The 12,366-nt window shown below is 37.7% G+C and overlaps 1 protein-coding gene across 2 annotated transcripts in view; it reads right to left on the bottom strand.

Moving 5' to 3' along the window:
* Nucleotides 1-12,366, bottom strand: part of MYRFL (myelin regulatory factor like) — a gene marked incomplete at its 5' end in the record, with an annotated part of 116,123 nt that overhangs the window by 76,392 nt on the left and 27,365 nt on the right. For both annotated transcript variants that reach the window (XM_082635916.1, XM_082635917.1), the window contains one exon: nt 9,926-10,016. In XM_082635916.1, the coding sequence (XP_082492042.1) occupies nt 9,926-10,016 (91 nt within the window). The remainder of the gene's footprint in view (nt 1-9,925; nt 10,017-12,366) is intronic.

The raw sequence follows: 12,366 nt of genomic DNA, 5'->3' as shown, positions 1-12,366 counted from the left end.
GACATCTGCATGCTGCAACCAAAGCAGCCAGGATTTCTTTCAGATTGCAGCCAGGCTTGATCAAGGATTTATTGAGTGCCTAGTACATGCTCATAACTCTACTAAACACTAGGCAGGACTGCAGGACTCACAGTATTTAGACACAGGGCTTCCCGTGAACACCCATCTGGGACTATTCACAACTCAACAGTTCAATCCTCAGTTTTCTCCAGTGACTCCCCCGGGGTCTTCACATACAAATTACACCTCCTCTAAAGCTCTATTGCACAGTGATATCAACTCAGCACATTGCCTGGTACAGAGCTATTACTTAATAAGTATGAATTACTGCTTTTTACCTGACATATGGCCATAAATATGTTGTTTATATAAATTCATATATCAAGAGAGGGCATTCCTGACTACCCATCTAACATGGTAGCCTTCTCCCACCCCTCACTTTCTACTCCCCTGCCTTACATTTATTTTTCTTCATCTTACTGAATGACTTTATACTATACGCCATTGTCTTTCTCTTCCCACTGGAGTCACATCACAACAACGGAGCACCAAGAGTGAAGGGATGGGAATGGCTCTCCCCAGGAGCAGGTGATAAGGAAATGCATTGCCTGCTGAGAACTTAAAAACAATACTTAAATCCACAGAAAGTCAATCTGCTATTTATCATTATTACCACACACCACCAACTCAAAGAAAAATGCCTGGGTGCCCTGCAGGGCAGGCTGCTTTCCACCATATTGCCCTTGGTAAACTATTAGCAGGAACTTCATCTGTTTTGTTCAGTGTTGTACCCCATCACCCAATTACAGCATAAAAATAATTGTTACTGAAAGTATTTTCTCCAGTTTTTCATGTGTATGATTCATGTCCTCCCACGCATTCACTTAAGAGCATGTCTTAATACTGTGTGTGTGTGTGTGTGTGTGTGTGTGTGTGTGTGTATCTCCTGCATAGTGCCCACTGGTGAGCACGTAGTAGGCACTTGATAAATACTTGACCAAGCTTGCATAGGGTTTGTACCCACTACCCGGAAGTTGGGATGGGAAAGGGCCTTGGCAGAAATGTCATCAGTGAATAAAGTAGCCCAAGAAAATCATTTCATGACAGGGCAGTGGAAGCAAGAAAAGCAAGTTGCCATCCCTCCCCTTCGACTCTATCTTGGCAAACTGCAAGAACCCTGACCCTCTCACCACTCTCCCCTGCTGCTTTAGAAATAGACAACCTTTATGGTGGACCGACTCTGGTCTAGGCACTGAGCTAACTCTTGCAGGTGTTGCTTCATCTAATCTCTGCTACCACCATGTGAAAAGGTACTATTACTGCCCCTACACCACAGGCAATGAAACTGAGGCTTGATGAGGTTAAGTAACATACCCGAGATTATTCATCTGGCATCTAGTCAAACTGGAGTAAAGTGATCTATCACCACAGTTTATGCTCTAAAGAACACAATGTTTTCAATACAGATATTTAAATATCCTAATCAAATTAATTACTATAAGTTATTTCATTTTCTACAAAATCTTTAGAATCTAGAAGTCACTGGTAATGTTTTCGCCCAGGATTCTGTTTACCTTTTCTCCTGCTGCATCCGTTTGAACCCAGAAATCAAACCGGTCAATGAACTCAGCCTTTAACAAGCTCATCTCCTACAATTATGTGGATTACCTCACTCCCTTTCGCAACATCGCGGTAAAGAGTTTATCAGCCCCACTCTACTGGTGGCAGAAGTAAAACATGCAGCTGGTCATTGACGCCTAACTCATTTTTCCTTCCAACCTCAGTAAGATATGTCCTAAGTGAAACCCAGAATATTAGGTGCTTAAGCTCAACCATTAGAATGAAATGAAATGAAACCCAGAGTTGATTCCTCACGGACCTAATATGTCTCTAGGTTCCCCTCCTGTGAAGTCACCCATTCGAACTTGTGATTAGCTGTCACCTCAGTGTCTTCAGCTAGCTCCCTCTTTCCCCATCTGCAGCACCTCAAGGCCAGCCTAAAGCTCGGTATACTGTCTACCCGCACTGAACACACTCAAACCAAACGGTATGACTTGGTCCGGGTCTTGGGAGGTGGTCGGGAAGGAGGCATATGCACGTGACCTAAAGTAGGGCTTCTCAAACTGTAATATGCCTGTGAATCCCATGGGGATCCTGTTAAAAATGCAGATTCTGATTCAGCATTTTGGGGGCGGGGCCTGAGGTGCTACAGTCCTAGCTCCCAGGCGATGCTGCTGCTGCTACAACCTGGCCTGCACTTTGAGTAAAGGAAGGAAACAGGTGAATCTCTGGGCATTTTTGAATGAAACAAACCTGTCTTGAAGATTCACTGGTGATTTTTCCAGAGCCTTCCTTCTTCTACATGCACACACGGACACACACTGACACACACAGACACACACACACAGACACACACACAAACACACACAGACACACAGACACACACACACACACTTCTTGTCCTTTTTTACCACAAGCTCCAGGAATTTATGCTTTCCCCTAAATCTCTAGCCTCCCGCCCTCCAGGCAGCACTCCATACCTGGACATTTCCCGGTGTGTCCAGCCCCCACAGCTCACCTGTGTGCCTAGTAGGTAACAGGCTGGCTAAGCTAGGGGATCAGAGAGAACTTCTGCTTGCTCCTACTCCCCCTGGGCAGACAGCTGCCCTGGACTCCACCACACAAGGAAATACAGGGTTAAGAGCAACTGTCAGAAATCTTCCCGTCCTGACGGAACTGCCCCCAGTTCAACAGACCAATTAGATTCACACGGAAGGATGAGAATGTCCTGAGCAGCACATCCCAGTGCTCATACGTGGGTACATGCTCCCAAAAGGGGCCCATGGCCACATAAGTTTGAGAACACTGCCTAACGTTTCCCTTTCCCAGTTGCATATTAGCACATCAAAGGCCCTGAGAAGTCCTGCAGTAAAGAAGTACATTTAATTTTGTTTAAGCCAGTGAGTCACATACTTATTTATTACTGATCATGGAACTTTTTTTCCCACAGCATCTCGGGGGACCAGTTTTCCATAGAGCATTTAGGGACATCTGTTTCACAGAGCCAATAATTCCATTTTTTAATATCTTTGAGATTTGAAAATCTGCCTATGAGATTCAAATTTGCTCCTAGAAATTTTACAGCCTAATGTTCTCTTAAATTGCTTAAAGGGTTGTCATTGATACTTTTAAAAGGCACAATTCACGGGCAATATAGTAGAGAGGAAGTAACTCAGGCTTTGTAGTAAATTCATTTTTGAATCCCAACTCTGCTATTTATTAGCTGGGAGCCCTGGCAAGAAAACCTGCATCCCAGTGCTGTTGTGAGGAATGCAACTAACCTGCACAAAGAGAGCCTGATATTTAGAAATACTCAACACTTGGGGTATTTGAATACATTGTACAGATGCAATGATCATTGGACCAGCCCAACAAATCCATGGTCACGGACTGGGATTGTTTCCACTTGTTCTCTCTTGGATTTCTATTGCAGCTCCACTTAACTGCATGCGCCTGAGCCATTTTTATCAGGCAATAGCAGCTTATCTGATCATAGGACTTTTCTTTAACGGGCTTGAACTCTGACAATCTTTGCAAACTATGGCTCAGGATCCATTCTGAGTCACACCTTTTGGCAGATAAATGTAGACCCACCCTGAGAGTCACGGAGTCTAAAACGTCCCCTAAAACATCAATTAATCCAAAAGACAAATGTAGAAGAAAGGGCAGGTGTTCTAGAGCCAGGCACATTTTAATCCCAGCTTTGCCACTTATTGACATATGAAGAGTTACTTAACCTCTTTGCACTGCAGCCTCTTCATGTGTAAAATGTGGATAATACTGTGCCTATTTGGAAGAGTTGATAAGAGAATGAAATGTGTAAAATCAAATATGCAATTAAATGAGTAAATATGTAAAATGCAAAGAACAATGCCTAATACTTGGTAAATACTCAACAGTATTAACTCCTTCCTCTACCTCACTTACAAATGCCACACACCCACTCCCAAGGGTAGAGAGTGAATCTGATTGGGCAAACCATGTCGGAATCTCAGTAGCAATCGCCTATAGGGAGATACCTCTGGTCTTGCTGGAAGGACCATTATTATCACGGAGACTAAGATCATATGATAGATTTCTGAACTCCCAGGCAGAAGGACAGCTCTTCGAATAAGACTTAAGACTTGTTCGCTTTTCCCTGCAAACAGCTAAAGTACTTTATGCCAGTTATGAAAGTGCTCCAGATGATTAAACAGAACCCTGATGGAATCAGGTCTACCTTCTTTTGAGGAAAAGTCTTGTAGGGGACAGAAACTGACAACTTCTGGCAGGTTTTTTGTAGGCAGAAATGGTAAGGATACACCCATTGCCCACCCTTCTCACAGGAATTCATGGCAGCTGCGTGGATGGATTGAGAGGAAGATGAAGGCAGGCACAAGGGCGATTAGTGCCTGGGTTCAGCCCACGCAGTGCCTGGAGCAGAAGAGCCAGCTCAGAGCGTGGGCCCAGACATGTGGCAACCCACCAGTTGTGTGTGTGTGTGTGTGTGTGTGTGTGTGTGTGTGTTTAACTAGTTTGCAAAACGTTGAGCCTCCCTTCTTCCCCACGGTCATTTTGGCAAGGATGCTTTTGTTGGCAAAGAGCAGCAAGAGCCAGGTACCAAAATACCTGCAAATAGGTTTCCCCATTACTACTGAGATTCACATCTTGTTCCACTCTCTGTCTTTCATGAGGCAGAGAAGGAAGGGCATTTACAGAAATGTCAAGGTAGGCTCAATAACAGAATGGAGATGACAGAAGAGGGTCAGTGAACTTAAAGACAAATCAATAGAAATTATCCAGTATAAACAACAGAGAGGGAAAAAAAGATTGAAAAAATTAACTGAGCCTCTGGGACCTGTCTACCATATCAAAGATCTAACAGTTGTATCATTGGAGTCCTAGACAAGAGGAAAGAAAGACGTTGGTACAGAAACATAAATGTGAAGAAATAATGGCTAAAAACTTCCTAGAGGTAGTAAAAAAAAACCCCAAAAATTTACAGATTAAAAAACTGAGCAAATCCCAAACAGTATAATCTCAAAGAAAACCATGCCCATATCCAGCCATGTTATAATAAAATTGCTGAAAACCAAAGATAAAACAATATCTTGCAAGTGGAGAAAAATGATATATTACATACAAGGGAACAATGATTCAAATAACTGCCTATTTCTCATCAGAAACCATAGAGGTTGGAAGACAGAAGACAGTGCTGAGAAAAAAAGAACTTAACCAAGGACTCTGAATCCACAATCATTCCTGAGGACGTTGGCATTCCTTACACAATAATAGATAAAAGAAGTAGACAAAAATCAGCAAGGCTATAGAAGACTGGAAAAACAATGTCAACCAACTTGACCTAATTAGCATTTATAGAACACTTGACCCAACAACAGCAGAACACACATTCTTTTCAAGTGCACATGGAACATTCACCAAGATAGGCCATATCCTGGGTCATAAAGCAAACCTTAACAAATCTAAAAGAATTAGAATTATATAGAGTATGTTCTCTGTCCATAATGGAATTAAACTACAAGTCAGTGACAGAAAAATACATAGAAAGTTCCCGAATATTTGGAAATTAACCCAATTCCAGCCACCTAGAGTTAAAGAGGATGTCTCAAGGAAAATTAGGAAACATTTTGAGCTGAAAGAAAATCAAAATATAGCATATCAAAAATTGAGGAAGGCAGCTAAAGCCATATGGAGAGAGAAATGTAGAGCATTGAATTAATCATTGGATTAGAAATGCAAATTAGAAAGCAAAGGATGACTTTAAATCAAGAACTAAGCTTCCACCTTAAGAAACTAAACAAAGAGGAGCGAACTAAACCCAAAGCAATCAGAAGGAAATAATGAGTAGAAATCAGTGAAATTGAAAACAAACACAATAGAGGAGATCAATGAAACCAAAAGACACTTATTTGAAAAGGTCAACAAAACTTAAACCTTTCTAAAGAGACTAATTAAAAGAGAGAGAGAGAGCGGAAAGTGATTACCAATATAAGAAACAGAAGAGAATATCAGTACAGACTCCTTAGAGCCTGTAAAAGCCTATAAAAGCATAATAAATACTATGAACAACTCTTTGCCTATAAGTTTGACAATGAAATGGATCAATTCCCTGGGGAAAAAAGAAAACAAGCTACCAAAACTTATTTAAGCAGAAAGAGATAACATAAATAGTCCTGATTGGATAAACTTAATTCATAGTAGGGTCTTCCAACAAAGAAAGCTACAGGCACAGAAGATTTCATGGTGAATTCTATGAAACATTTAAGGAAAAAATAAATCCAATTCCACACAATTCACCCAGAGAATTTAAAAGGGGAAAACACTTCCCAACTAATTTTAGAAGTCTATCAATATCCTGGTATCAAAGCCATAAAAATACAGTACAAGAAAACTGGAGACCAATAGATGCAAAATCCTCAAAGTAATTTTAGCAAATTGAATCCGGCTATACATAAAAAGATAATACTTTAAAACTAACTGAGGTTTATCCCAGGAATACAAGGTTGGTTCAATATTTAAAAATTAGCAAAGTAATCCACCATAATAACAGACAGGGGAAACAAACATATGATCATATTAATAAATACAGAAATAACATTTGACAAAATTCAAGAGCCATTCATGATAAAATAATTCTCAGCAAACTAGGAGTAGAAGAGAATCTCCTTGATCTAATAAAGGGCATTACAAAAAAATCTTACAGCTAAATCATACATAATAATAAAAACTTGAGTGATTGCCCTCTAAGATCAGGGACAAGACAAGGATGTCTGATCTCTCTATTTCCCTATTCAGCATCATAGCCAAAGTTCTACCCAGTTCAGTAAGGCAAGAAACAATATTCAAAGGCATACAGTTTTGAAAGAAGGACATACAACTGTTCCAATTTGCAGAAGACATGATTGTCAAGATATAAAAAGCCAAGAAATCTACAAAAAGCTCTTAAACTAGTAAATGGTTTCATTAAGATTTCAGGGCCTGGGAATTCCCTAGCAGCCCAGTGGTTAGGACTCGGCACTTTCACTGCCGGGGCCCGGGTTTGATCCCTGGTCGGGGAACTAAAATCCCTCAAGCCATGTGGCCAGACCAAATTAAAAATACATATTTTTTAATTAAAAAAAAAAAAGATTGTAGGACCTAAGCCCAAAATATAAAAACCAGTAATAGTTCTGTATACTGGCAATGAATAATTGGGAATTAAATTTGAAAAAAATTTAAAAACCACTATTACTTACAATAACTCAAAGAAAAATGTGAAACATTTAGGTGTAGATCTAAACAAAATATATACAAGATTTGTATGCTAAAATTGTAAAATGCTGATGAAAAAAAGCAAAGAAGGCCTAAATAAATGGAGAGGTATACTATGGAAGACTCAATTTTGTAAAGATGTCGATTTTCCCCAAATGGGTCTCTATACTTAATACAATCCTAATCTATACCTCAGCAGCACTGTATAGATATAAACAAGCTGATTTTAATATTTATGTGAGAAGTCAAAGGAATTAGAATAACCAAAACAATTTTACAAAAGAAGACAAATTTGGAGAACTTACACTATATGGTTTTAAGACTTATGATAAAAGTACAGTAGTCAAGATAACGTGGTACTGACAAAATAACAGATATATAGATCAGTGGAACAGAATAAAGAGTTTAGATATAGAGCCACACAAATATGGTCGTCTGATTTTTTACAACAGTGTAAAGACCATTCAATAAAGAAAGGTTATCCAGCAAGGGATTCTGAAAGTAACTGGACATCTATACACAAAGAAATGAATCTCAATTTATATCTCAAAACTTATACGGAAATTAATTCAAAATGGATCATAGACCTAAATGTAAAACTATACTTTTAGAAGGAAACAGGAGAAAATCCTTGGGCACTTAAATTAGGCAATATCTATATTTCTTAGATATAAAGAACAAACCACATAAGAAAAATTTGATCTATTGGACATCATCAAAATTTAAAACTTCTGCTCTGGGAAAGACATTGTTAAGAGAATGAAAACATAAGTTATAGACTTGGAGAAAGTATTCATAAATCACATACCCAATAAAGTTCTTACATCCGGAATACTTAAAGAATTTTCTAAACTCAAAAATAAGAAAACTTTAATTTTTTAAAATGGACAAAAAAATAAAATAAAATAAAATAAAATAAAATGGGCAAAAAATTTGAAAAAAGACTTCACCAAAGAAAACGTACGAATGGCAAACAACCACATGAAATAAGGCTCAACATCATTTGTTGATAGGAAAATGCAAATTAAAACAAAATGAGATACCACTATAAGCCTATTAGAATATATAGCTAGTGGTAATGTAAAATGGTATAGCCACTCTAGAAAATTTGGCAATTTTTATAAAATTAAGCTTCCACTTACAACATGAACCAGCAGACTATCCAAGGTATTACCCTAGAGAAATTAAAACTCTTGATCACACAAACACCTGTGCATGAATATTTATAGAAGTTATTCATAATTGCCAAAAACTGGAAATAATCAAAATGTCCTTGAATGAGTGACTGGATAAACAAACTCTGTTACAACAATCCAACAGAGTTTTTCTCAGCAATAAAAAAGAATGAGCAAAGACATTATGCTTAGTGAGAGAAACTGGACTCATAATTATATATACCATATGGCTTCATTTATGTGACATTCTGGAAAAAGCAAAACTATAAGGACAGAGAAAAGATCAGTGGTCACCAGAGGTTAGGGGTGTGTGTTGGGTTTGACCACAAAGTGGAAATGTAGGGGGAACGTTTCAGGTGAGGGAACTGTTGTGTGTGGTAATCATGGCAGTAGTTGTACAACTCTATGAATTTGTCAAAACTCACAAAACCATACACAAGACAAAAATGGAATTTTATTGCATGTAAGTTTTTTAAGAGAAAGCTGGCATGGCTATATTAATATTAGAAAATAAGAGCATAAATCAATAACATGGAAAACAGAAAAACAATTAAGAATATAAATTTAACCAAAAGCCGGTTCTTTAAAAGGTTAGGAAAACTGATAAACCTCTTGCTAGATTGATCAAGAAAAAAAAAGACATGAATTACTGACATCAACAACAACAGTTGCTGTTCACTATAGATTCTATAGACATTAAAAGTATAAAAAGGAAATATGATGAACAACTTTATGCCAGTAAATTCAGAAATATACAAATTCATTGAAAGATATAAACTGCCTAAGTTGACAACTACTAATTGATAACCTGAATAGCCCCATATCTATTAATGATATTGAATTGGAAGGTGAGGGCTTTCAGATTAAAACTAAATAAAACAAAAACAAAAACAAACAAACAAAAAACTCCAGGCTTAGCTGGCTTCACTGGTGAAATCTGCCAAAGATTTATAAAAGAAATAAGACCAACTCTACCCAAGCTTTTCTGGAAAACAGAAAAGAAGGAAGCACTTCCCAGTTCATTTAATTATTTCATAATTTTAAAAACACCAAATGGAGGGACTTCCCTGGTGGTGCAGTGGTTAAGAATCCGCCTGCCAATGCAGGGAACATGGGTTCAATCCCTGGTCTGGGAAGATCCCACATGCCACGGAGCAACTAAGCCCATGAGCCACAACTACGGAGCCTGTGCTCTAGAGCCCATGAACCACAACTACTGAAGCCCGTGTGCCTACAGCCCATGCTCCACAGCAAGAGAAGCCACCACACCACAAAGAGTAGCCCCCGCTCGCCGCAACTAGAGAAAGCTCGCGTGCAGCAGCGAAGACCCAACGCAATGCAGCCAAACATAAATAATAAATAAATTTATATGAAAAAAAAGTCAAACATTAAAAAAAAAACAAAACGACCAAATGGAGAGCAGTGCCTTCATTACTTACAAGGCCGCCAAATCAAAATCATTGCCCAAGAACTCCTCCAGCAGACTTGTATCCAGCGTCGGGTTCCCCAGAGTGCCACTGGCCCCTTGAGCTGCAAAGACAAATTGAAAATCTTGAGATTCATGAATTTTTCAGAATGGCTAATCGCTAAAATTTCAAAGCAACTAAATGGTATAATGCATTTATTGACAGTGTGGTCTTTCTTCCATTCAAATATTTCCTTCAGAAATCTTTTTAGATGTTACCCTCCTCGAGCAGCCTTCCCTGACTGTCCAAGGCTGGTTTAGGTGCTTTTTTATGTGCATTCATTAACACCATGTACTTTGCCTTATACACGATTATAATTGCTTGCTTTTGTGTTTATTCCTCTATCTAAAGTCTTTAAGGGCGAGGACTGTGTCTTTCTTATTGTATCCACAAGGATCTATGTTATGAAAAAGGCAGCAATTAACATTTATTGGCTAGCTGGCTGGCTGGCTGGATGAATGGACAGACTGATGATTGGCATGTTGGTCTGATAGATAACTTCCAGTTAAGTTCAACAAGAAGGTCAATATCTTGCTTCACATTTTTGTTAGACTTCCCCAAATGCAACACAATAGTTCTGTCCTTTTTCTTGATTTACAAAATGAAAATAAGCTTATTGGCTTCTTTCTGACCATGACAAAGACACTAGAATTTTTAAAGAATATAAAATATTTAGGGACTTCCCTGGTGGTCCAGTGGCTAAGACTCTGCACTCCCAATGCAGGGGGCGCAGGTTCGATCCCTGGTCAGGGAACTAGATCCCACATGCCGCAACTAAGAGTTCACATGCTGCAACTAAAGATCCTGCATGCTGCAACTAAGACCTGGCGCAGCCAAATAAATAAATAAATAAATAAATAAATAAATAACAAAAAAAGAATATAAAATATAAAAATATGTTATAAAGAAGACAAAACAATCTTTCTTTGCAGATAACATGACTCTACACCTAGAAAATTCAAGAGAAACAACTGACAGTTAGAAATGATCAGAAAAGTCAATAAAGTAAATGGTTAAATGTAAAAACTAATTACTTTCGTATGTACAAAAAATAACCAGTTAAAAATTCAGATAAATATAATGAAAAAAAAAGAAGATTCCATTCAAAATAACAAAAAGCCTAAAATATCTAAACATATATTTAGGGACAACATATTTTTTTAAAAAGCTAATAAACTCTATGAAGGGTCATAAGAAGAAATTTCAATAAATGGAAAGAACTTCATTGTTCTTAGACTGAAAGATTCAATATTGCAAAGCTTTTACTAGACATTATTTATGATGTCTGTCAAATACACAGTCATTTTCTGAGAACTTTCCCCTTATAAAAACAGTCTCCTGCAACCTTTACAGGCACCTGAATCAGAAAGGAAAAATCCATTGGTTGGCCAGTGACCACTTCAGTTATTTCTCCCAAAATTTAAACTAATAGACTTTAAAGCTGGTGGTTGAGATTAAGTCACCTAATAGCTATGGCAGAGGACTGGAGTGATAGTCTAAATATTTCTGCCAGGTCCTTTACCCAGGTCCTTCATGATTTTTTACCCTTAATAAGGCTGGTTGTTCCCCTTCTACTCTAATTACATGACAAAGTCCTGTATACATCCAATAAACCCTTTTGAATTTGTTTGTATGTTATCTGAAATCAAATAATCCTCAAGGAAAATGTTCTGAAGTTCATCTGGAAAAATAAATACATAAAAATGACCAGAAAAATTAGGGAGGAAGGGGGTAAATAAGTACTGAGAAACATGCAAGTGAACAAATCAAAGGAACACAAACGAGTCCAGGATATATCAAGAAATATTATATATATATGGAATATATATATTTTATACTTATATAAATATTATATATATATATACACACACACACGATAGATGCATGATAAGCATATCCTTTGACACTAGTGAGGAAAGATTCATTATTCAATAAATGTTGTGGGGAAAATTGATTATATATTTGGGAGAAAAAAAACCTGGATCATTTTCCTGCTTCCACACCAAAACTGCAGATAGATCAAAGATTTCAACATAAGTAAATGAAACCATAGAAAGAAAACATCAGTGACTATTCTTATGATCTTGACATAAAGAAGGTTTTCCCAAGCATGGCATGAAAGCCAAAAACTATTTTTAAAAAAAGATTGATAAAATTTTACTTTATCCTTTTTTTGAGGGGAGAAGAATGTTTCACATTTTACTTTGAAATAATTTCTATCTTAAAGAGAAACTACAAGAATACAAAGGAAGTCACATATATCCTTCACTCATATTCATCATTATTAACATTGTGCTACATTTGCATTATTCTCTCTGTCTCTATCTTGTCTCTCTGTCTCTCTTTCTCTTTCTCTCTCTCACACACACACACACACAAAACACAATGATATACACCCACCTATACATACCATT

This window comes from Mesoplodon mirus (genome assembly GCF_964341445.2).
Source record: "Mesoplodon mirus genome assembly, chromosome: 11".
Taxonomy (NCBI): domain Eukaryota; kingdom Metazoa; phylum Chordata; class Mammalia; order Artiodactyla; family Ziphiidae; genus Mesoplodon; species Mesoplodon mirus.
The sequence above is the reverse complement of the archived record's forward strand: the minus strand, read 5'-3'. Positions and strand labels throughout refer to the sequence as shown.